General features: G+C 35.1%; 1 protein-coding gene and 1 non-coding gene across 5 annotated transcripts; both read right to left on the bottom strand.

Annotated features, from left to right (window-relative positions):
* Positions 1-898: 898 nt before the first annotated feature.
* Positions 899-22,234, bottom strand: LOC121240285 (putative axial regulator YABBY 2). Of its 4 annotated transcripts, XM_041137675.1 has the most exons (7): positions 22,220-22,234; positions 9,817-10,094; positions 7,606-7,725; positions 6,376-6,487; positions 4,758-4,806; positions 4,433-4,508; positions 899-1,259 (listed from the first exon to the last, which is right to left on the bottom strand). In XM_041137675.1, the coding sequence occupies exons 2-7, from the start codon at positions 9,886-9,888 to the stop codon at positions 1,155-1,157; spliced, it is 534 nt and encodes a 177-aa protein (XP_040993609.1). In that variant the 5' UTR covers positions 9,889-10,094; positions 22,220-22,234; the 3' UTR covers positions 899-1,154. The 4 variants fall into 4 exon arrangements, with proteins under 4 accessions (XP_040993609.1, XP_040993610.1, XP_040993611.1 ...); XM_041137676.1 differs by lacking the exon at positions 22,220-22,234 and having other exon boundaries at positions 899-1,223; positions 9,817-10,260; XM_041137677.1 differs by lacking the exons at positions 9,817-10,094; positions 22,220-22,234 and adding an exon at positions 7,977-8,317.
* On the bottom strand, positions 14,550-14,656 carry LOC121241754. Its single transcript, XR_005935782.1, has one exon. It is a non-coding gene; the product is annotated as a small nucleolar RNA R71 (small nucleolar RNA).
* Positions 22,235-26,448: the final 4,214 nt, after the last annotated feature.

Genomic DNA, 26,448 nt, shown 5'->3' with positions numbered 1-26,448 from the left:
TGTAAAGTACTAGGTACATGACTTGCTCGAGACACCAACATCTTAGTGACGAATTGTTCATAAGAGCTTAAGCAATAGGATTAACTTCTCTTAAAAAAAATGCTGAAGCAAATGTTTTCCTCTACTAATTAAGTGCGACGTACGTAACAACTGACAATACATATATTAAGATACTTTTTATGATTAACGACGCATGTACCTTTATAGGTATTGTTGTTTCTTTACACTAAACCACCTAGGTTTTGATCTTTTCAAAAAGCAGTGACTAATAAGGTATCCGTAGTCAACAAAAGCTGTGATGTTTTTTGAATTAAGGATTAATATTATAATATATTTTTATGATTTGGCTGGCTATAATTTATCCAAGTATATAATACTACATGCAGTCGTAGAATATATAAATATTATATAGTCACTTTAAAAAATATTAGAATTTATTATTAAAAAATTATTATTATTTTATATAGATCTCATAATTATTTATTTTTTTAAAAATGATTACACTACGTTTACACACTTACAACTATAACTATTATTTCTCTTTATCCCAAGGCCTTGTCGTCTATTGCTCAGCATGCCTTCGGTGCCATGAAATTCGGTGTACGCGTGGAACTTCATTCACGTGTGGTTATGTCCCAAGAGAATAGTAATAATAATAATATGATGATATTATCTGAACCAGCTCAGAACGTGACAGATAAACCAAAGAACTTGTATCCATTATCCGTTATATATAAACTTCTATTTATACGTTACATGACCTGATCTCTCTCTCTCTCTCTCTTTAAGGACCGCGTAACTAGCTAGGATATGGTGATATCAAGAGGACCATGACTGTAACCAGCAAATTACAAGATATAGAACAACAGACCAGAGAGATAACTTATATATGTCGGTTAAACATCGCTCATTATTCAATAATACTATATATACGATGTTTACTTCAAGATAACAAATGCACTATAACAAGAATATATAGCAGCGCCCATGGAGACTGCTTAATTGACATTTAGAAAAGGTAAGCACACGGGGAGCTTCTAAAGAGACTCTTCCTGCTGTTCGATCAGGTAAAAGAGAAATTCACAAACCTCTCATATATTCAGTACTTGCATAGGAAAACTAGCTGCTTTTCCTTTTGTGATCAGAATCCTGTATTAGACGTTTTGCGTTCCCTCTGATCCCTCAAGTGTCTGGTCCAACTTTGCTTGTTTGTTACCATCCACCTTTAGTCCATAATGAATGTGAGGGAAATGGGCCCACTGAAAAAGTAAAGCAATTTAAAATAAAAAAAAAAACAAAAAACAAAGTTCTTATAATATCCCCCCTTCCCACATAACTTATATATGAAAGTTGTTATATTCGGTGGCCGGTTTGGATCTAGAGATGAGTTGAAAGTTTGAAATAATTTGTGAATAGTAATAAAATTTACGAGTTAAAATTTATAAATAATAATGAATAATAGTGAGATGAGTTGAGATCATATTCTAATCCAAACTAGGTTAAATAAGAAGACCATTAACGAGAAGTATATATAATAGCAACAGTACAACTAGAATAAGATCATGTACAAAAATTAACGATCAAGTAGAAGTGAAATTTATTTACGAAAAAAATGCAATCATAATCATTAAACGGCCTCATGATAACTGTTACTTTATTGGGATCTTACTACATAAAAGAAGCGGCCCTTACGAACAATTTAGAGCAAAGATCATGATTGAAGAACTCGCATTAATATTGATTCTTTACTTTAGATGTTATAGTCTCTTTGTGAATCAGAAATACCATTCTCAGAGATTGCCAGTACTGGCGCTACCTGTGTTGTGTACTGTTAACTGCTGGGAATTATTCCTGAAAAATCCCTGGCAGAGATACGCCTTTTAAGTGGTTACAGTGTATATGAAATCATGAGAGGGCAATCATATCCATATATAACAAAAGCTCCAAGGTCCAATGAAGATAATAATTAGAGTGCTTCTTCTAAGTTGATTTAGATAGAATCCGAGTGAACAAAACTTGATGATTGAGTAATCCTATACACCACATTCTCATCTTACTAAGTAAGATGTGGCACATTTATCACTATTAGATGATAAAAATGATAAATGTGACACATTTTATTTATATGGATGAAAGTGGGATGAAAGTGAGATGGTAGTGTAGTGTAGAGAATTTTTCTTAGAGAAATCTTTATCAAAAGAAGTGCAACTAAACCTAAAACACAAGTTTGACTATTTTTAATGAATTAAAGAATATCACATATGCATTAATTACATCTAATCATACCCTTAAATATCCTCGCCCCTTATAATCTCCTTCTAACTCCTCAAATGACCTGAACTCTTGGGCTCAGACCTAGGTCAGTTTGAATGGGAGTTGGGACCACGTACGGATACTATTTGGTCAAGAATAGCAATTTCGCAGAAGTGGTAAGTTTTTTCCTGAATTGCTATCATTATGAATAGGGGAGGAAGGAAAAAAGAAAAGAGTCTGTGTCTCCTTTATAAAGTAGATAGGAACCATACGAAATTGCCAATAATCACCTATTCCATCATTATGATACATTTCAGTTTCTAACTTATTCGAGGTAATCATGAAAGCATTTAGGTTAAACGAACTCCAAGTGGCCGGGTTATCCGATCTAAGTATATATTCTAAAAGATGCCCATCCAAAGGACGTACATTAAATATGCTTGTTCGTAACATCATACTAACAATAGTATGCAAAAATTTAATATATATACACAATATTTTTTTTTTTTGAGGTTTTGGCAGTTTGTTTATTTGCTAATTAAGTAAGAAAATTCAAACTTAAGGCTATGCATGCATGACTACTTTATTCTACGACTGTAAATATCATTTTTCTTTATAATAACTCTAGTACCGATAAAAGCCGGCTTACATCCATCATTTCCGACCATTATTTTAAAACAAAATGGTAGGAATTTCTAAACACAATGCTAGATATAATTTTATTGTCACTTTCAAGTTTCAAATTCAAATATTTACTTCGCAGTACTCATCATATTTGACCTACTCATTTTGAACTTGAAAGTCATAAAATCTTGATAAACAAAATCAATTCCATTAAAATAACCAAAACCGATCGATACATAGTTTGGAATTTAGAGATCCATCTTGATTTTCACTGATCTAATTGTACTGTTGATATGAAATTTCTATCAAGAGATCAAATAATTGGCTCACAAATATAATAATAAAAACTACTTCATAAAAATGTCGTACATGATCAGAATAATATTGTAAAACTCTTTATATTAAACTATATTTCATGTATCAAATTAAACTGTTTATAGGGTTCTTCTTTGCAATTCTCTTTGTATATCTATCATTTTCTTATATATATATATTAATACAAATATTTATACCTTATGAAAAAGAAATTTGAATTACTAGGGCTACCTAAAATACCAAATTAATTGTCCACACAACTAACCATAATCCACAAATTATATGTAGCACCAGCGAAAATATTCAAATTTTAGTATGACCCCTAGAGTACTGTTTTTTTTTACATATATTGTTATTCACAATCATTAAAACATACTTGGGAATATGCTTTTCCTTTTTGCATTTTTGTTGAGAAATGATCTATATGTACGTATAATATTATAATTTTCAAAACATGGAGTTTTGCTCTTATATATGTAGCCAATCTATCTTCTAATATGTCATAGTGAATCTTATTAAATGAAATCATGTAAAATTAAATTAATTTTTTAAATTATATTTTACATAAAAATAACATATAATTTCTAAAATAGTGGTCTTTCAGTTTTCCTAACACATGTTTTGTTTTTTCCTTTTTCAACTTTTACCTTTTAATTCAATTTAATTTGTAACCAATGTATTTAAGAAATGTTAATGAATTTAAGAAGTCAAAAAGTTAGTTATGCCTTTTGACGAGCATGATGATAAGTAGTACTTTGACATACTATATAATTAAGAGCTAACATATAAACAGTACGCACGAAGAAATAGAGATAAATAAAAGTAGAGATTTATTCGGTATCAGCTACTATTCATTCTCACACTCCACACTTATAATTTTTTCATAAGATATGAAGTGTATGGTGATAAATAGTGACTGATAAGAATAATTTTTTATAAAAGTAATGATAAGAAAGGAAGCTGGCAACTACTTCAACTAGTAGAATCAATGGCTCAGCTTAAAGAGAAATAATAAACTAGCAAGCTGGATAACGTAAGGGCACGTAGGTTGAGAGGCGTAACGGCCTATTTGTTGAAAATGCTAGCTGTATGCATGGATCTAGCTAAAGTTTTGAGGACTGAACTGTATCCATAGAAAATGAAAATTCTACTGTTTTCATTTGTGATGCATATATATATATATATATATATATTAGAGTCTATCCAGTTTTTTTCCATAATTACAACATGAAAAACTCACATTTTTTGCTGCTGTACTAAAAGCTTCCCTGTGGCTGATATCAGGATTACCAGCCTTAATCCTTTGGATTTCCTCTCTGAAAAGTACGAAAAACAAATAACAAAAAATTCTCAAGCTTTATTATTATTATTATTATTAATCTTTCAGTTTCAAGCTGCTGAACGACTTTATAATTATTCATGGATTGCATGCGATCAAGTCAGTCTACGAGAGCATTAAAGACGACAAGGAATAACCAGATTTAAAACGGCATATATATATATATATATATATTAATTAATCAAACCAAAGTACTAGGGGTCATGCATGATAAAGGATCACTTACCTAATAAACCTGTTATAGGCTGAAGGAACCCGTTGTCTCTTCTCCGGAGCTGTGATGTAAATTAACAAACAAAAAAAAAAAATATGCAATTAAGTTTACTAGTCTTACAAATTAACACATGAGCAATTTCATTAAATTAACCAGAACCGCATGCAATGGCCAATGGGTATACATAGCACTGCAAACTCTGTACCAGAATTCATTGCACATGTGTAGGCTCTAGAAATTGACTGGACTATAGTACTCTTAATTAATAGACTAGGATAATGACTATTGCATGGTGACATAACTATACGCGCGTACGTACGTCGATAGATCAGTCTAATTAACATTCTAGCTATGATGATCCGCTAGCTTATCATGATCATGTGGTCCGATATTACTTCAAAGTTTTGTCGGCACTTCCTAGCATTTTCTCAAAATCATTTATATCGTTGTGAATGTACAGGTCCTTTTAATAAAGTCTGAATACCACACAGTCAACGAATTGCATGTTAGGGTAAACGAATTTTGATTCTTTCCCTCTGCTACGAATTACTGATGGGTGTTTTTTTTTGTTTTTTTTTTTTTTCTATGTAAAGTCACCATCTGAGAGGGACTGTATATAAGAGTACTGGGGAGAAAAAGTATCGAACGGCATTTAGAGATGACCGGTTAGAGTAGGACTCCTATTATTTCCAGCTGAAGGAATAATTCTTAGAAAATTGATATTTTGTCCACTTTATTTGTCCTCTCATTTTGACATCTCATATATTTTAATTTTTTTATTTAATAGTTAATAAAGTGACTATTAGTGTATTGATATTTTTTATATTTTTTTAAAATATTTTAAAATGGTAAAAAAATATGAATAAAAAAATTGAAAAAAAAAATAAAAACAGAATTTTTAATTAACAGTCAAAACAAGTGGTGCTACTCAAACGGCAGATATTCTAAACTCCCCGAATATCCATCCGGACCATCCAATTTTTATTTTATTTTATTTAGTGATTAAATAAGTATTTTTTTTAAATAATTATGTGAATTTTTTTTAAGAATATTTAAGGATATGAAAAAAATAAATAAATCTTTTTTATAACTTGTGGGTAGCCATCTTCGTGCTACACACTGCTGGCTTAGCACTACTCAGTACTACATAAGTAAGGAAGTTTGCTACGTCCTTTGCCGATCAGTTAATTTTTTTTTTCACCATTTTTTTAAACTATTTAGATATTTTTTAAAATAAAAAAAATCACATATTCATTTAAAAATACTTACTTAATCACTAATTAAAAATATATCTCGATGGTGGCTACCTTCTGTGGGAAAAGCATTTCCCAATAATTAATTAAGCAGGCAGAACCACTTCATTAATTAGTACTTCTACCAGCTGGATAGATAATTAATTTGTTGAAAGTTTCTGTGTCCACCATACAGTAGTACTTAAAATTTAGGTAAATTGTAATTATTTATTTAAAGTTTTAAACATTAAAGTTATGTTCACATTCACATGTACATGTATATATTGGCTTAGTGTAGGGTATTATATATATACGGATTATCATGGCCTTCCAAATATATATTAACGTATCTGAGCCTTTTTTTGTACATGGAGAGAGAGAGAGAGAGAGAGACTCACGGCGGATGGGAGGCCTTCTAGATTGTTCGTGCTCAACAGCCTCAAATGCAGCGAGCTTGCCAGATTTGGAAGATGACCCGCAGTCTTCAGAATTGATAAGGTACTGCTGCTTCTGTTCAAACGCAAGGGATCTAGTTAGACCATCTCATTACGCGCATACAGAGAAAACAAAACCGAAAAGAAAAAGGAAAAATTCGTTACAAGAAAACTGTTTATTAATTTGTCGTCAGCTATTTCTTATAAAAATAACTATTTCCTCTTAAAATGAGTATATTTTCATTGTAAATAGTCATCATCGTTACAAATAATCCGTAACAAATATTCGTTTATATAACAACGACAGAGTCGATCTTTATAATATTAATCTTTTTTTTGGTTTTGGGCTAGGGCGCTGTGCCTGAAATTACTTTTCTAGTGAAAACTTATTCACGATAAATAGCTTGGCTAGCTAGGAGCATTAATCAAAACAGACAAACGAAGAAAAATTAATTAAGATGAGAAATATTCTAATCAATAAAATTAAAACCGAGAACAAAGTAAACTGAAATTAAAACCCATCTGGGCTTTGTGATATTTTCATAAGCAAGGAACTACTTTTTGTTAGAGAAGAAAAGAGAGAAAATACGTGTTCCACTCTTTAAGTGACATGTCAATATTTGCAATTAATTATATATGAAATTTACATATTACAATTATACCCTAATTTTGAATGACCTTTAACTCACGCTTTGGTTTCAGCTCACAATAAATAGATGAAAAAAAAAGGTAACTTCATATTCTTGCCCGCTAGATTTTGATAGGGAGCACACATTACAATTTTATAAAATCATTTAAAGAGTAAATGTGCTAATTTTATTATTTTAAGAATAAAATAGAGGAGATGATATAATTTAAATAGTGGACTTTCATTAATGGTACTGTCTATATTATAACCTTTTTGGTGGTACGAGAATATTGAATTTATTTTATTATTATAAGACAAAAACTGCTAAATTTAGTTGAAGAGTGTAGTTAATATATATATATATATATATATATATATATATATATATATATCTTACTCGGAGCACAATGTAGGATAGGAATCTCATTCCTTGAAAGAACAAGCAATCCCTTTGTCTTGTATTTATTGCCATTATTATATAGATTGATCAGTCCCCCCAATATAGCTAGAAAATATCCCCGAGAAAGGAGGCCAAAAGAATCTGACCGATTTATATATACATATACCTGGGTATCTTGTGGAGGAACAGCTTGAAGCGAAGCTGCCATGTTAACTGAAAGCAAATTTGCACAATGTCCGCATCTAACTGTTACCATGGTGAGCAAGCTGCTACATGGAACGCTAACCTGACAAAAGCCATTTAGCAAGACAAAACAAACATCATAAACTTAATTGCAATCTAGTCTAACATACACAAAATCAGACTGTATATATGAGATCCAAATTGTTTTTACTGACACTGCTAAAGATTTTCTCCTTTTTCAATCGTTAATTTCAGACACCAACACGAAACCTAGAGTATTTCGTGCATAATTCAGGAAAATGCTGGAACCCACGCGAGTCTAGTTCATATATACTGACTAGAAACAGCCCCCACCATATTGGAAGAACAAAAACTACAACAGCATGTCTAATAGTTCCATCTAGGAGTCTAGAACGAAAGAAGGATAGAAAATATTACAGATTATCAGAAAAATAGAAACTGGAAAAATCTGAGAAGAAGAAGAAGAAGAAGAAGAAGCTAGGGCGGAGAGCTAATGCATGCGTAAATTATCCCAACTGAATCATGAATCTCTTTCGTTCTTTAGGGATCTATTTCTGGGCAAGAAATATATGCTAACACATTATATATGTAGAGAGATCAGAAGCCACTGCTCAGCTGTGACCCCCGGAGCTCCCAGAATTCACATGGTCAAGGACTTGCGAGCTGCCTTTATTTAAAGGCTGCCTCTTTTTTGCAACATCATCTCTTTTCCTTTCGGTGCGGCTACTGACTTTTCTGCCTCGCTGACACCCGCAAGCAAGATTACAAAATATGTAAAAAAGATTTACAGAGGAGGAGAGAGACGGAGGGAGACGAAAATGACGTGACTGGAGCGGAAACCATTAAGGTCATGGCCACCATTAAACCACACTATCATGAAGCAGACTAGACTATATTAATTTACTGCTCTTTACAGTGCTTAATATCACACAGTTTTCTTTTCAAAAAGAGAAAAATGTATAGGCGAGAGATGATCACCTAATGGCTTTCAAAAGAGGTTTAAAAGAGGCATCTTATGAGAAAAAAAAAAAAAAAAAAAAAGCATTGGTGATGGTTATAATTTTCTTTGTTAGCACTCTCGATCGCCACAAACAAGAAACTCTGCAAAAAATTGATCGTATATGAGATCATAATAATGATTCAGTGGCATCGCAAGTGGGAACGGTACCCACCTCCGGGAGAGCAAGCCAACGAGAGAGAGAGAGAGAGAGAGAGAGAGAGAGAAACGAACCAGTGCATCAGGAGAAACAATTGCAAGAGAGGATTATTTACTACCATTGAAACAGTAATCGACTGCCGTTTACTGTGGAGTAACATGAAATTTTGTGAAGTCCGGAAAAGCTGGTGCTTGAGATCGAAAGCTCCATCTTGACTCAATGACTTGTACCATAAGCTTGGCATTGGGAAGAACCCTAACATATCTCTGGCTACAAAGTTAATACATATACCTAGCTCTGGCTTCAACCCTACCCAGAGGCTTAAAACACTACATATGGAACATTGGAAGGCGGATGGATTGATTCCTTAAGCTGTATGCAATCTGTTGTTACTGTTCAAACCCTTTCTACCAAACTAAATCTGCTACGGTTCGGAGGATCGATCATCGAGAATTTCATAAGTGGGAGTCTGGCCTGTAAATTGCATTTCGTCAACTACAGGGGTGTTATATCCCAAAATCAAAACAAGTGTCAGCTAGCGGACCCGTACGAGTACCACCTTATTTCAAATAGAATCTTGATGCGTGTTTGGACGCTTTGTGGCGAATTCCAGTGACAATTATTCATGAAATATCACATATGAGAAGAGAACCTTCGATTCCAAACAAGAAACCCATGATTGATTTCAATTCGATGGAAATTTTACTAAAAACTGGAAATTTTATAATTTAGGATACAATGTAATCATTCAAAACATATCTTTTATCTAAACTCTTGCGAGTTCTTCAATTTGACTTTTATAGTTTCCCTAGCCAAAAAAGTTTTTTTTGATAATTATAATTGAGCTAATCTGAGACTGCCGATGGTCAATTCAACTGTGGAAAGACACGGCACAAAAAAAGGCTTAGAAGGAAAGAAAAGAAGCAGAAGAAGAAGAAGCAGCAGCAGCAGCAGAAGAAGAAAAGAAGAAGAAGAAGAAGAAGAAAGAACATATAAGAGAGAATTGAGGGTTTTACCGCCAAAGTGGTGTTGCAGAAGTTGCAGTGAACATAACAAACACGTTCGGATGCCATCATGTCCATCGACATAATTTTACTGCTCAGGCTATAAAAATATTCCCGGATCAAGATCAAGAATTCTTTCGCAATGGAAGGTGAACAAGAAGAGAATACTGATCAAGAAGACGGAGCTGGCGACAAAGACAAAGAGGAGAAAATGCTTGCTAGAGAGAGATAGAAGTGTACAACTAGTGACGTGGGACTAGTCTGGTCGGGAAAAAAAAATTGAAGTGGGACTGAGGGAGTGGGGATAGTTGTTTTTTAATCGTGAAGAAAAGATGTTTTATAGGAAAGGGTGGAATTGTGGATTTATGGGAGAGAGAGAGAGAGGGAGAGAGAGAGAGGGAGGCCGGTGTGGGGTTACGTGTGTTTTATGATTGAGAGAATGAGTGGGTGGGAGTGACCCATCCCTAACAATCCCTGGCTTTTCTGTAGCGGACGAGGGGGGCGCGTGATATTAATGCTTGGAATGTACTTTAGGGCTGCGAGAGAGTGATTGCTTATTTTAGGGACGAGATACATTTACAGGGATGATAGAATCATAGGACGTGCTATGAATTAATTCGTGTAATCATTGTTTTCTAAATTGGAGAAATCAGTACTATATATCAATAGTTTTCCTTTCCAACAGGTACTTATATTTTTTTTTAAACATCCTCTAACAACTTTAATTTATACCAATCATTTAACTAAAAATATTTAGAATTTAGACTAAAAATATAACATTTTTAATTAAATTAAACACATCCTCTTTTTGCAATTTTATTTTTAATTTTTTGGCCGATGACGTTTTCTAGAATGATTCCACATTTTTTTTTATTTATTGATTTTTGTACATGCCTCTTATATCCCTACTATGAAGGGTGAAGGCTTTAAACATGTTATATTAGGAGAATTGCTACTATGCACTCCAGTTATAATGCTCGCTTTACCCCATTTATGTGGCAGCATCTTGTAGTACCACATGGCTTATTAAGAATTATATTACAAACAAAATGGCATCCGAAAACATAAAAAGAAAAAAATTGAAACTCTAAGTTCCCTAACCACGTGACAATACATGGTGGTGCCACATCAACGGAACAAAGTGAATTGTATATTTATGGCGGTATAGTAGCATTTCTTTTATATTAGACATTCATGATCGTTAACTTGAGTTTGATTTCTAGCATGTGCAAGGGGCAGAGGCAAAGGCAGGGATGAATCCAGGGGGGTTAGCGGCCCTTCCTTGGTATTTAAGTTTTTAAATAAAATGCTTTTTAGATATAATTAAATGTTATATAATCGAGAACAATATTAGGTTTGTGGTGATCTTAAAATAAACAGTTATCTTCCCATAATTAAATGTATATACACATACATTATACCCCAAGTCTCAAGGTTACATATACCCATACATGATAGTTAATATACAATGCATCTTATAAATGCAACTAGTAAAATGCAATATTCGTAGCGGATTAAGGGTGAAAACATAATTTTATGCCAGAATAATTAAAAATATCTCAAATGCATTAATGATCATCATAAGTTCAAAACCACATAGTAGCATAAGCTAAACATAAGAGTCTCCAGAGTTAAATCAAACACTTCATACGTTCTAGAGCATGAAAGACTAAGCATATAAACATAAGGATCAAGTCCAGTCTCTCTAATAAGTGTTATTTTTATGTGATTTTAATTACTCTTTTATTTATGAAAAGCATCATTTTTCCTTCAATACTATTGATTTAATTTTATTTCTATATATATTTTTTTATTTTCTTGGATTTGAAGGAATGAAAAGATTTAATATGAAAGGAAAACATTTTGGTACAAAAGAAGAGAATATAGATCCAGACCGATGAGAGACAGCGAGATCTGAAGAGAACAGAGGAGATTTAGGTGAGGAGACACGCGACCAGAATTGGAGACAAGAGTTAGGCGATAAGCAAAATATTTTACTTTCTGGGCTAGAAGACTTAGCGCAAGGCTCCGGGCGACTAGTCTAAACAACCAACCTAAACGACATTGTGGGCAACAACTAGCAAATGTGAGCAGCTTTACCGCACGTTAGGCTTGCAAGAGGGTTCTATCATCCCAATCAAGAGTCTTTCCTCTCGAAAGGCGAGGAGACCAATTATATTTAATGCACACGGCATCTACTCAATGGGACCCGTCCAAGTTTCGCAATCAATCAATCCGCTAACCACCAAATCTTCTCGAACTCCGTAAATCAAGCCGCATAATACTGAATCTTCTATTTTAGATAATTTCATTATTTTTGGGATAATTCCTTTTATGTTAACTTTTATTTTTAGAAACTATTTTTCGGATCTTTAGGTTAGATTGTAGCCGCATTTATCTTATTTCTGGATTTGAATTTTGACATGTATTTAATCTCGTCTTGTTGGATGAATAGGGGGTTTTGAGTTTTTTAGAGAGTCTGGGTTTTAGATTTCAATAATCCAAAGTTTATCATTTGAGTTTCTTTCTAGGAGGCAGATTTGGGAAGCAGAGGCAAGAGCTGCATACTTCATCAATTAACTCCAATGAAAAACACTAGTTTTATTGTTTTTCTTTTCAGTTTCATTATGAACTAATTCTATTTTCTAGAGTTTTGATGTAGTCTAGCATTGAACACAAAATTCATATTCTAAGTTATTTTATTTCATTATTTCCATGATTGAGTGTTTATTCTTTGTTTTTATTGTTTGCAATTTTCTAACTAATTATTATTTGATTTATTGAATCATAATGAGACTGAGAGATGATTTGTTATTAAAACTCTAGGATTAAGCATCATTAGTTGAGTGAATGTAAATATACTTTACCGCGATTAGTGTGATTTTCAAGAAAAATCCAAAAGATTTAATGAGTCTCCAATTAGTTAAATTCATATAAAGATATGAAGTTATTAGTTGGAGATATTTTTGGTATTGTTAAAGGAAAAATATTAAATAGTTAAGGGATTTTTATCATCAACTTGGGATAATTGAAATTCTATAACAAGGAAGAATAAACTGTGTGGGATTCGCTAAGTGAAATCAAACGCTCTAGATCTATTCTTATTATCTTTAAAATCTTAATTTTGATGCTATTTTCTTTAGTTTAATTTAGATAATCCATTCTTCAAATTTCGGTTTTCCAAATAGTAATTAATTTAGTAAATTTCAATACTCAATAGCATAATTATTTCCCATGGGTTCGATATCCGTTTTCTTAAAAACATTTTACTACTTGTTATGATTCTGTATACTTGCAGATATATTTTTATGCGGACATGTTTTTGGCGCCGTTGCTGGAGATTAGTTATTTGTTATTGATATCGATACTAGCTAGATTTTTACTACTTTAGATTTTATTTTAGTTTAAGAAATTTTTTTATTTTATGTTTTCAAGAATTTGAAGTGCATGCGCCGATCTAAATCATTAGAAAATACAATTTTCGATCTCGAGACTGAAAGAACCTTACGTCGGATGAATAAAGAGAAGAAGAAAGAGGTTGCTGCCTCCAAAGATATGGCCGACCAGAAGCACAAGGCGTTAAGAGACTATGCGATACCCTAAGTTAATGGGGGCAACATCTAGTATTAGGAGGCCAGCTATACAAGCCAATAATTTCAAGATCAAGCCAACCATTATTCAAATGATTCAACAAACGGTCGAGTTTGGGGGGCTGTCATAAGAGCATCCTCAATGGATTAGCCAAAGTTAAAGGACACTTTTGATGAATATAAGAAGAATTTAGCTTTTGCCTATTCCATTCATATAAATTTTCACATTGGAAGAGCTATTTTTTCATTCTATGATAATAAAATAATATAAGATGAATTTAGCTTTGACTATTCACATCAAATCTTCACATTGAATTATCCATTTACTCATTATTACTTTTTTAATTATTAATTTATTTAATTTTATCATATTTTACTATTCTAGCTATTAGAAATCAATCCAATAATTCCCATCCAACTATTTTTTTTTTTTACCAAATTATACATGACTGATGGCTCAACATGTACATGGATGATCTTCACAAAATTGAATAATCTGAACAAAAAACATGTTAATCACGCTGGAAACAGCTTCCTTTCCAAACCAAATTTGGAATTTTTTTTCTTCTATTCTCAAATTTTCCAATAACCAGAGAACTATCATGAAAGATACAAAACTACTTCAAAAAATAAAAAGATACCAAACAGATTAAATGATTATATGATAAAGAAATCTCAATGAAAGAGCAATACAAGAAAAATTGATAAGGAATGTCACTGAACGTTGATAAGAAAGAAATGGAGAGACAAATAATTGATAAAAAATATATTTGATGTATCTATAGTGACCTTCAAATTTGGAAAAACTTTTGAAAGTCACTGTAGCTAAATTCCAATTATTTGGAATTTAGCTAATCCATTGTGAGCATATTTTGCTCTCTACTAGCTAAATACACAATGGATTTAGCCTTTAGCTAATCCATTGAGAGTGCTCTAAGAGGATCTTAATGTCCATATTGTAAATTTCCTAACAAAATGTGATACTTTTAAACACAATAGAGTGACAGATGATGCGATTTGATTGAGACTTTTTCCTTTCTCACTTAGAGAAAAAGCAAAAGCTTGGTTGAACTCTTTGCCGCCTGGCACATCACCACTTGGGAGTAGTTAGCACAAAAATTCTTAAAAAAATATTTTCCTCCAGTTAAGACAACAAAGTTAAGGAATGATATAACTACCTTCACCCAATTTGAGCGTGAATCATTATATGAGACATGGGAGAGATACAAGGATGTATTGCGCAAGTGTCCACATCATGACCTCCCAGCCTGGCTTCAAGTACAGACATTTACAATGGTTTGGGAGCCATAAATTGATCTATGGTTGATGCAGCCATAGGAGGAGCATTAATGAGTAAAAGCCCTGAAGCCGCATATGAACTTCGGAAGAGTTGGCGTCTAACAACTATTAGTGGGCCGCAGAGAGAGTGATGCCAAAGAAGGCAACCAGGGTCGTTGAGCTTGACTCTATGTCCGCAATTGCGGCTTAGTTGGCAAATCTATACAAACAAATAGGTAAAATGAACGTTAATGCTATTCAAACTCATGTTGTTTGTGATCATTGTGTAGGAAATCATTCAAGTGTAGATTGCCGAGTGGGAAATCCTTTGCCCAACCGAGTTATGAACAAGCTCATTACGTGTCCAATTTCCAACGTAGGAACAATCCTTTTTCAAATACGTTCAATCTCAGATGGAGAAACCACCCTAATTTTTCATGGAGCAATAACCAAGTGCTGGTTCGACCATCTCAACAGTTTCAACAACAAGAGAAGAAACGACACTTGAGGATATGTTTATGCAGTACATGCAAAAGAATGATATGGTGATCCAAAACAACTTGGCTTCAATCCGCAATCTTGAGGCGCAAATCGGTCAACTCTCAAACCTGCTTACTGAGAGGATAACATGGATTTTACTGAGCAACATTGTGACCAATATGAAAGAACATGTCAAAGCCATCACATTGAGAAGTGGGCGGACATATGACCAGCCACATATAGTAAATACAGAGCAAGATGCAGAAACTGTCGAAAATATGGAGCCTGAAAGGAAGGAAACCGAGTATGAGATGAAAGAAGCAGAGCAGGATGTGACTGACCAGCAAGCTGAGAAGACTAAAGAGAATAAAGAGGCTGCAAAACCCAAGAAATCTAGGGAGTTTAAGTCTGAAACTAAGTCTCCTTCAATTTATGATCCACCAATTCTTTTTCTGCAAAGATTAAGAAAAAATAAGATTGATAATCGATTTTCTAAATTTCTGAGTATATTTAAGCAACTGCATATTAATATTCCTCTCATTGAAGCTTTAGAGCAAATGCCTAAATATGCAAAATTTCTGAAGGATATATCATTAAACAAGCAGAACTTGGTGGAGCATCAAACTATGATACTGACTAAGGAGAGCAATGCAATTTTACAAAAGAAGTTTTCACCTAAGTTAAAAGATCTGAGGAGTCTTACGATCCCTTGCACTATAGAAAATTTATATTTTGATAAAGTTTTATGTGACTTAGGGGCAAGTATTAATCTAATGCCACTCTCTGTTTTCAGGAAAGTAGAACTTGGAGAAGCAAAGCTGATCACCATCTCTCTACAGTTGGCGAGAAGCAAGTCACGTTTGACGTATTTAAATCTACGAAATTCCCGTTTGAGATACATTCTTGTTTTCAAATAAGCGATCGAGACGTGGTCAGGGCCAACGAGACTTATGGAGCTAAATTTCCAAAGCTACCACTTGAGGTATGTCTTACTCACTCTACATCTATTGAATCCGAAGATGAAGAAGTTAGGGAGTGTGAGAGATATTCGGAAGTTACACTATCCCTTTATCCTTCAATAAAACCAAAAGTGGAAGAGCTAAACTCATCTTGGACGACATCTCCAAGTAAGGAACCACCCAAGTTTGAACTCAAACCGCTTCCATTAAATTTAAGGTACACTTTCTTAGGCCATGGCTCTACTTTTCCAGTTATTATTAACAGTTCCTTGAGTGATGTAGAAGAAGAGAAGTTGCTGAGTGCCTTACGGGAATACAAAATGGCCTTGGGTCGGACCATCTCGGACATTAAAGGAATTAGTCCTTCAATTTGCATGCACAAGATTTTAATGGAGGATAATTTTAAACAGATCGTCCAACCCTAGAGGAGACTGAACCCATCAATATATGAAGTGGTGCACAAAAACATATTGAAGCTTTTAGATGTCGTCATCATTTATCCAATCTCAGATAGTGCATGGGTAAGTCTAGTGCAAGTCGTCCCTAAGAAAGGAGGGATGATCAAGAATGACAACAATGAACTCATATTGAAGAGGACGGCTACGGGATGGCAAGTATGCATAAACTATCGAAGACTGAATAATGCAACTTGGAGAGACCATTTTCCCTTACCTTTTATTGATCAAATGCTAGAAAGACTTGCTGGCCACACTTACTACTGTTTCTAGATGGATTTTTCGATTACAATCAAATAGCCATTGCACCCAAGGATTAAGAGAAGACCACGTTCACCTGTCCTTATGGCACTTTTGCATATAGGCACATTCCTTTTGGTCTTTACAAAGTGCCAGCCACTTTCCAAAGATGCATTTTCTTGGACATGGTGGGAAAAGTTTTAGAAGTCTTCATGGATGACTTCTCGGTTTTTGGTCACTCTTTTGACAATTGTGAAATGCTTATCTAACTTATCTTTGGTTTTTCAAATATGCAAGGAGACAAATCTTGTTTTAAATTGGGAAAAATGCTACTTCATGGTCGAGGAGGGAATAGTGCTCGGCCACCGCATTTCCTTCAAAGGAATTGAGGTCGACCGAGCAAAGATAGAAGTTATCGACAAACTCCCACCATCGATTAATGTAAAGGGCGTGAGTAGCTTCTTGGGTCACGCTTCTATCGTCGGTTTATCAATGATTTTTTTTCAAATTACTAAACCTATCTGTAATCTGTTGATTAAAGATACTCGATTTGAACTTTCTGATGAATCCTCACATGATTTTGAAACATTAAAAAAGAAATTAATTTTAGAACCTATCATTGTAAAACCAGATTGGAATTTACTTTTTAAATTAATGTGTGATACTGGCGATTATACTATAGGGGCTGTTTTGGGGCAAAGAAAGGATAAAATTTTTCATATTATTTATTATGCAAGTTGTGTTTGCCTTTGAAAAATTTCGTTCTTATTTGATAGGTTCAAAGGTGGTCGTCTACACCGATCACTCAGCTCTTAATACTTGCTAATGAAGATGGATGTCAAACCAAGACTGTTAAGATGGATTTTGCTATTACAAGAGTTCGATTTGGAAATAAAAGATAAGAAAGGTACCGAGAATGTAGTGGCTGACCACTTATCTCGTCTTGAGATTAAAGAGGCAATTGGCGAGGAGAAATTTCCAATTAATGAGACCTTCTTGGACAAGCAATTAATGGCTATACAAGTTGTTCCATGGTATACTGACATGGTAAATTATTTGAAATCTAGAATTCTACCTGTCGAGATGACATATCAACAAAAGAAGAAGTTATTCTCCGACTTGAAATATTATTTTTGGGAGAAACATTTTTTATACCGGCATTGTGCGAACCAAATAATCAGGAGATGTGTGCTCGAGGAGGATATGGAGAGTATACTCAGACATTGTCAGTCATTGGAAGCAGACGGCCACTTTGGTGGAGCAAAAACAGTAGCGAAAGTTTTATAATATGGCTATTATTGGCAGACTATTTTTAAAGACTCTTTTAATTTTGTTAATTTATATGATCATTGTTGAAGGGCTGGCAACATTTCTGGGAAACATGAGATGCCTTTAAACAGTATTTTAGTGATTGAATTATTTGATATTTGGGGTATAGATTTCATGGGTCCTTTCCCATCGTCATATTCTAAAAAATTTATTTTGGTTGCTATAGATTATGTGTCCAAATGGGTGGAAGTGGTCACCTTACCGATCAATGATGCGAGGGTCGTAGTGAGTTTCCTGCAGAAAAACATCTTCTCCCGATTCGACACTTTGAGGGCCATAATCAGTGATGGCGGGAAGCATTTTTGCAATTGTCAATTTGAAGCGCTACTGACTAAGTATGGAGTTAACTATCACGTGGCGACACCATACCATCCTCAATCGAGCGGCCAGGTTGAGGTGTGTAATTGGGAGCTAAAGAGCATACTAAACAAGATTGTGAGTATCTCTCGGATAGACCGTGAGTGTCGAAAAGGTATGGAATACTTCCCTAAAAAAAAAAGAAAAAAAAAATTTCTGACCTGCCGAATAGAGGGGTAAAAAGCGAGATACTTGAAAGTACAATAAAGAGAGGTATGTTGAGAGATTTACAATGATTGAGAAGAGACGTTAGAAGTGAGAATGTTATATTTGTTATGTTGGTGTTCAAACTTAAGTTCTCTTACTTTGTTTGAATCCTATATTTTCTTTGTAGCCCTCACCCTAGCCGTACATTACAAGCTTAATAAAGACCTATTGATCCCTGGCGATGGTTTCTGTTCTACATTAGTGGATAGTGATTTGAAAAGTAAGCCTATAGAGTGTTTAGAGATCCATTGTTTATTTACATGTGTGCTTAAAACTATCTGGGGAGCTAATGATGACTTGAGAGTGATAGGTATGCATGAATGTCGTCGGGACGGATAATGCAGTGGAATTGAGTTTTGAATAACTTTTGGAGTTGATTGATCTTGAATGATTCCTTTGAATTATAGACTTTAGGCAATATTTGAGACAATAAATTTTATGAATCAAACCAATATTTGTTTTCATTGTCTTTCTTTTCTTCTTTGCTCGAGGGCGAGTAAAACTTAAGTTTGGGGGTACTTGATAAGTATTATTTTTATGTGATTTTTATTACTCTTTTATTTATGAAAAGCATCATTTTTCCTTTAATACTATTGATTTTATTTTATTTCTAAATATTTTTCTTTATTTTCTTGGATTTGAAGGAATGAGAAGATTTAATGTGAAATGAGAGCATTTTGTTACAAAATAAGAGACTATGGATCCAAACCGATGAGAGACAGCGAGAACCAAGGAGATTTAGGCGAGGAGATGCGCGACCAAAATTGGCAACAAGAGTTGGTGCTAAGCAAGATATTTTACCTTCTAGGCAAGAAGACTTAGCGTAGGCTCCGGGCGACTAGTCTAAATGGTCAATCTAAATGACATTGTGGGCGACAACTAGCAAAGGCAAGCAGCTTTACTGCTTGGAGTTTTTCCTCTCGGAAGCCGAGGAGACTAGTTATATTCAGTACACATGGTATCTACTCGATGGGACCCATCCGAGTTCAGCAATCAATCAATCCGTTGACCACCAAATCCTCCCAAACTCCGTAAATCAAGCCGCATATCACTAAATCTTCTATTTTAGATAATTCCGTTATTCTCGGGATAATTCCTTTTATGTTAACTTTTATTGTTAGAAATTATTTTCCGGATCTTTAAGCTAGATTGTAGCTGCATTTTTCTTGTTTCTGGATTTGAATTTTTACATCTATTTAATCCCGTCTAGTGGGATGATTAGGGGGTTCTGAATTTTTTAAAGAGTTTGAGTTTTAGATTTCAATAATCCAGAGTTTACCATTTGAGTTTCAATAATCCAAATTTTGACTATTTGCAAACAAACCTGAAATTTAAACAAACCTCATATTCTTTATATTCTCAAACCATCTATACCTTTAGAATTGTAAAATTCAAAGTGGAATTAACTTAATAATCCCAACCCATGCATGCACTCTAGTTGATACCTTAGTGTGTTTTCAACTATTGATCCATATGAATGCATGTTTAAGCAATTTTCTTTAACAATTTTCTTTAATCACAAACAATCACTATAGTCCTTAATGATATGATAAAGGCTAATTCTTGGATAAACAACTTCATCCCAACACTTAATCATAGCTAAGAACCTTAATCTTCATTCATCGTCCATTAATGCAAATCATCAAGGTATGCTCTCATAACTTATCCAAAATATGTGAATTTCATTCTTATCCCAATCAGAAGGTTTCTATATGCTTAATCATCAAGCCTAGGTGGAAAAAATCAACCTTCAAGCCTTAATCACAACTTACTTATAATCCATGTATATTTTGATGATCAAAACAAGATAGAACCAAAACATATCATGGAATGCTTCTAATCAAGAATCAAACATTCCATGATCATTCTAAGACATTGATAAATCATATCAAAATGTACTTAAGACATGCCATAGCTAAACTTCCACTTAAAATAATTCAAATACTTAACCCATCCTTAATGAACCCAGTTTTGAATCAAGCATGGCAACTTTTTCTAAATTCATCCAAAAATCACTCCAACACTTTAAATCTAAACTTGACATGTAAACTAGGATCTAGAGTAAGAATAGTTACAACTTTTGTAGCCCACTCATGCTCCTAGCACAGAAACTCTCAAGAACTTCCAATAACACTCAAACTCACTCACCTTTCAGTTTCTCTCAATACTAAGGGGGAAGATGGCTCTCTATGCTGAAGGAAAATGATATGAACCCGTGGGAATGAATTCCCTTGAACCCACAATCAATTTGAAAACTCCCCAAGAAAGCGAAAAATCAAGTCAAGGATGGAGAATCTAGACCTGATGAGAACCCGTTTCAAGAACCTAGATTATATTAAAATCTAGACCCGTTGAAGAACCCGTCTCAAGAACCCAGATTACAAAGGAGGAACGCCACAAAGGTTGTGATTTACCTTTGATAAGTTCAAGAGTTCAATCAAGAACAAGAGGAGAAAACTCAACTCACAAATAAAATTCAATATTGTCTAATCTCTCAAATGAGGCTACAAAGAGTTTTTAAACCCAAACCTAATCAAAACCCTAGCCAAAATAAAGCCCCTTTTTCCAAAAATTACCCTTAATGAACAGTACCGACTACAGTACCCGCGGCTACAGTAACCCCAACAATAAATTGATGAAACCCTAGTTCCTAAAATGTAACTTTCCAAATAAGCCCTTGGCCAAAATACAAGGCCTTCCCAAAAACATAGTTCATAAGAAATAAGACATGTGAGCCAAGCATTTTCAAACCCACTTATCCTAACTAGTAAAATCAATCATTTAACCAAATGAGAAGCCTCCAATAACAATAGGCCGTATCTCTAAGTCATGTCTTCCACAGCATGAATAAAGTGGATCAAAGCAGGTTCTTCTTCTTTCAGACCCATCTTCAGTGTTGGGCTCTTGCTGGCTTCATCCCAAGTGGATTGCACCAATCCTTGCATTGCTTCCTTGATCTTCTTGGCCCTTGATCTTGTAATTGGCCCATCTGGAACTTGCAAAGGATCTTTAAGAGTAGGCCCACCTTGGTTCCTATCATTCCCCCTCTCCTCAAAAGGATTCGACCTCGAATCTTCACCTACATCAAAAGGAGAAAGATCAGAAACATTGAAAGTTGCAGAAACTTTATACTCACCTGGAAGATCCACTTTATATGCATTGTCATTAATTTTCTCAAGAATTTGGAAAGGTCCATCTCCTCGAGGATGTAACTTAGTCCTTCTATGGGCTGGGAATCTTTCTTTGCGCATGTGAACGCAAACCCAATCTCCTGGTTCAAAGAGGACACGCCTTCGTCCTTTATTGGCTTGGGACGCAACCCTTTCATTCTTTTGGGCAATTTGAAGCCGTACCCTCTCATGAAGTGACTTCACCAACTCCGCCTTCTTTTGTCCATCCAAACTACTCCTCCGGGATAGAGCATCAGCAACAATGTTCTCTTTACCTTGCTTGTAACGGATGACATAGGGAAATGTCTCAATGTATTTCATCCATCTAGCATGCCTTTTATTCAACTTACCTTGACCCTTGAGATGCTTCAATGATTCATGATCGGTGTGGATCACAAATTCCCTTGGCCATAGGTAGTGCTGCCAAGTCTCTAATGCACGAACAAGAGCGTAAAGCTCTTTGTCATAAGTAGGGTACTTCAGGAATGCCCAACTTTTCACTGAAGAAGGCTATGGGACGCCTATCTTGCATCAAAACGGCTCCAATCCCAATTCCTGAGGCATCACATTCAATCTCAAAAGCTTTGTTAAAATCAGGTAATGCTAACACAGGTGCAGAGCACAACCTTTCTTTAATAGTGGCAAAAGCATTCTCTTGATTAGCCCCCCAATGAAACCCAACATTCTTTTTAATTACCTCAGTGAGTGGTGCAGTAATGGTGCTGAAGTCTTTAACAAAACGCCGATAAAAGCTTGCTAAGCCATGAAAGCTTCTTACCTCGGTGATGCTTTTTGGCGTTGGCCACTCCTTGATGGCATTGACTTTCTCTTCATCCACCTCAATACCCTTCGTACTAACAACATAACCAAGAAAAATAACTTTTTCCATGCAAAAGGCACATTTCTTGAAATTAGCATACAACTTTTCACATCTCAACACATCAAACATATATCTCAAATGGTCAATATGTTCATTTAAGTTTTTGCTGTACACTAAGATATCATCAAAGTACACAACCACAAACTTGCCTATGAATGCACGTAGGACATGGTTCATTAATCTCGTGAAAGTACTGGGCGCATTTGTAAGTCCAAATGGCATAACCAACCATTCATAAAGCCCATATTTAGTCTTAAAAGCAGTTTTCCATTCATCACCCTCTTTCATTCTAATTTGATGGTACCCACTTTTAAGATCAATTTTACTGAAAATACATGAGCCATGCAATTCATCAAGCATATCATCCAATCTAGGAATGGGATGGCGATACTTTACCGTGATATTGTTGACCGCCCTGCAATCAATGCACATCCTCCACGTCCCATCCTTCTTTGGCACTAGTAGCACTGGTACAGCACAAGGGCTCATGCTCTCCCTCACGTACCCCCTGCTCATCAAATCCTCAACTTCCTCTGAAGCTCCTTTGTCTCCTCTGGATTACTCCTATAGGCTGGTCGGTTTGGAATAGCAACCCCGGGCACAAAATCAATCTGGTGCTCAATGCCTCTAATGGGTGGCAACTCATTTGGCATCTCATCCGGGAATACATCCTCAAACTCCTGCAACAAAGAAACAGCCAAACTAGGAAGAAAGTGGTTAGTTTCATCAAGAGTAAGATAAGACTCTTTATAGACAAGAAAAATCATAGGGCGTTCTGCGAAGAAAGCCCTCTTAACCTCACTCTCTCTTGCATAGAAACTCACTTTTGCCTTTCCTTTTCTCTCAGAAGACTCTCTTTCTTTTTTCTCTAGTGGCTCTACTCTTTTTTCTTTACTCTTAGCCACCTCTCTACTTTCTTTTTCACTTTTTCTTTTATGCTCTTTTTCACTCTCACTCTTTCTTTTTTGCTCAATCTCTTTTCACTCTTCCTTTTTTGATCACTCTCATTTTCACTCTTTCTCTTCTGATCACTCTCATTTTCACTTTTTCTTTTTTGAGCAACTTCACTTTTCAATTTCAATTGGTCCTCATAGACCTGGCTTGGAGTTAAAGGAGCAAGCTTAATTGTTTTGCCCTCCTTTTCAAAGCTGTACATGTTCTTGAACCCATCATGTGTCACCCTCCTATCATACTGCCATGGCCTCCCCAACAAAATATGGCCCGCATGCATAGGCACAACATCACAAAGCACCTCATCCTGATACTTCCCAATAGAAATAGTAACTAACACTTGTTTATCCACCCTAACCTCTCCACAATCATTCAACCACTGCAATTTGTATGGTCTAGAGTGTTTTAAGGTTGGTAAATTCAATTTCTCAACCAAAGTAGTGCTAGCCACATTAGTACAACTCCCTCTATCAATGATCATACTACATACCTTATTGTTGACATGGCATCTAGTATGGAAAATGTTCTCTCTCTGTTGCTCTGCATCATCCACCTTAATGTGTGCATTAAGAGCACACCTGGCAACAAGAGACTCACCTGTCACAGGGTATACCACTCCATCATCATCACTAGCATCATCCAACTCGGGCACCTCATCACTATCATCCTCACTCTCAGTCATCACCTCCCCATTGTCATGCATAATCATCACCCTCCTATTTGGACATTGAGAAGCAATGTGCCCTGAACCCAAACACTTAAAACATTTGATATCTCTATTCTGTGAAGGTTGGGATTCTACCTTGGGTTTGTTGCTAGTTCCCTCATCTTTTCCCTTAGGTGGTTCGGTCTTTCTCTTTGCTTCACCTGGATCATTCCTATCCCATTTTGATTTCCAAGTAGTGCTAGAAACCGAAGTGTACCTTGCTGTCCCTTTTCTCTTTAATTGTCTCTCCACCTTCATAGCCATGTGCACCATTTCCTCTATCTCCACATAATTTTGTAATTCAATTACATTGGCTATGTCCCTATTTAACCCACTCAAAAATCTAGCCATGGTGGCCTCTCGGTCCTCCTCTACATTAGCCCGAATCATCGCCACCTCCATCTCCTTATGGTAATTCTCTACACTCCTAGACCCCTGTGTAAGATTTTGTAATTTCTGGTAAAGGTCTCTATAGTAATGGCTAGGAACAAATCTCCGCCTCATGAGAGCTTTCAACTCTCCCCATGTCTCTATAGGCCTCTCATAATTCCTCCTCCTATTGGTCACTAATTGATCCCACCAAATAATAGCATAATTAGTGAATTCAATTACCGCCAACTTCACTTTCTTCTCCTCAGAGTAATTATGGCAATCAAACACCAACTCTATTTTTTTCTCCCACTCTAGATAAACCTCAGGGTCAGTTCTACCTTGGAAAGGTGGTATTTTCATTTTGATGCTACCAAGGTCTCCATCTACACCATCCCGACCCCTTAGATTCCCCTTAAATCCTCTTTCATGCCTAACTCTTCTATTTCTACCCGACCCAACGTCAGATGCTAAGTCTTCCTCATCCTCTCCATCTCCTTCATTCTCATACTGATTTTCAACTCTATGCTCACGTCGCCTCCTGTCCCTCCCACCTTGTAGATTTCTAATCGCTGCTTCTTGATGATCCATCCTATCCCTCACTTCACCCAACACCAAGTTCAACCGTTCAAACTGTTGTTGCATGGCTTGCAACACAAAGGATGAGTTATCTGCTCTCCCCCTTGGTGATGCGCTACTCCGATGAGACATTATCAGATACTACACAAAAGAATGTTAGTGGGAAAAAAAATAAAAATAAAAAATAAACCTCACACACTCCCTCACGTGTTTACACTCGAATAATGACACTCCACTCGTGTTTCACTCTTAATTGGCTTTTTTCGATAATAGTCTCACACTCTCTTGCCTTTTACCTCAAGAGTTTTCCCACTCCAGTTCTTTAAGAACTAATTGACTCAATCAAGACAAAGCAACTTTGTTTTATCCCAACTAGTAATTAGGTCCAAGAAACAAGAACAAGAGAAACACGGAAGGAATGAAAAAAAAAATGGCACGTGAATCAAAGAAATTATACGAATGAAACAGTTAACAATAAGACAAGATACCAACTAGAATCACCCCCTTTGATGATAAGGCTCAAGAAAAAAATCCTCGAATTTTTTTTTTTTCCTTTCTTTTCTTTTCTTTTCTTTTCTTTTCCTTTCACCAACTGATTTGATCACAAACAAGAATAAGCAGTTGAGAAAACCCTAATAATAACTCAGAAACCCTAACAATAGTGAAGAAGTCTGCTAACCACCACTATTTTTTTTTTTGTAATCGACCCTAGAACAGTGAAGCCCTAGAATTAAATATACAAGAAATAAAAGATAGAATAAGACCTGATTGGAAACCTTGCTCTGAATACCAAATGATATGAACCCGTGGGAATGAATTCCCTTGAACCCATAATCAATTTGAAAACTCCCCAAGAAAGCCAAAAATCAAGTCAAGGATGGAGAATCTAGACCCGATGAGAACCCGTTTCAAGAACCTAGATTATATTAAAATCTAGACCCGTTGAAGAACCCGTCTCAAGAACCCAGATTACAAAGGAGAAACGCCACAAAGGTTGTGATTTACCTTTGATAAGTTCAAGAGTTCAATCAAGAACAAGAGGAGAAAACTCAACTCACAAATAAAATTCAATATTGTCTAATCTCTCAAATGAG

The sequence above is a fragment of the Juglans microcarpa x Juglans regia genome, chromosome 7S (assembly GCF_004785595.1).
Source record: "Juglans microcarpa x Juglans regia isolate MS1-56 chromosome 7S, Jm3101_v1.0, whole genome shotgun sequence".
NCBI lineage: Eukaryota > Viridiplantae > Streptophyta > Magnoliopsida > Fagales > Juglandaceae > Juglans > Juglans microcarpa x Juglans regia.
The sequence above is the reverse complement of the archived record's forward strand: the minus strand, read 5'-3'. Positions and strand labels throughout refer to the sequence as shown.

What these genes read in the sequence shown, in the direction of transcription:
- LOC121240285 (XM_041137675.1), bottom strand. Translation starts at nt 9,888, where the DNA reads ATGTCGATGGACATGATGGCATCCGAACGTGTTTGTTATGTTCACTGC. An exon ending in TAGAAGGCCTCCCATCCGCC is followed by an intron (nt 4,807 to 6,375) that starts GTGAGTCTCTCT and finishes TTTACATCACAG; the next exon opens with CTCCGGAGAAGAGACAACGG. An exon ending in GCCTATAACAGGTTTATTAG is followed by an intron (nt 4,509 to 4,757) that starts GTAAGTGATCCT and finishes CGTACTTTTCAG; the next exon opens with AGAGGAAATCCAAAGGATTA.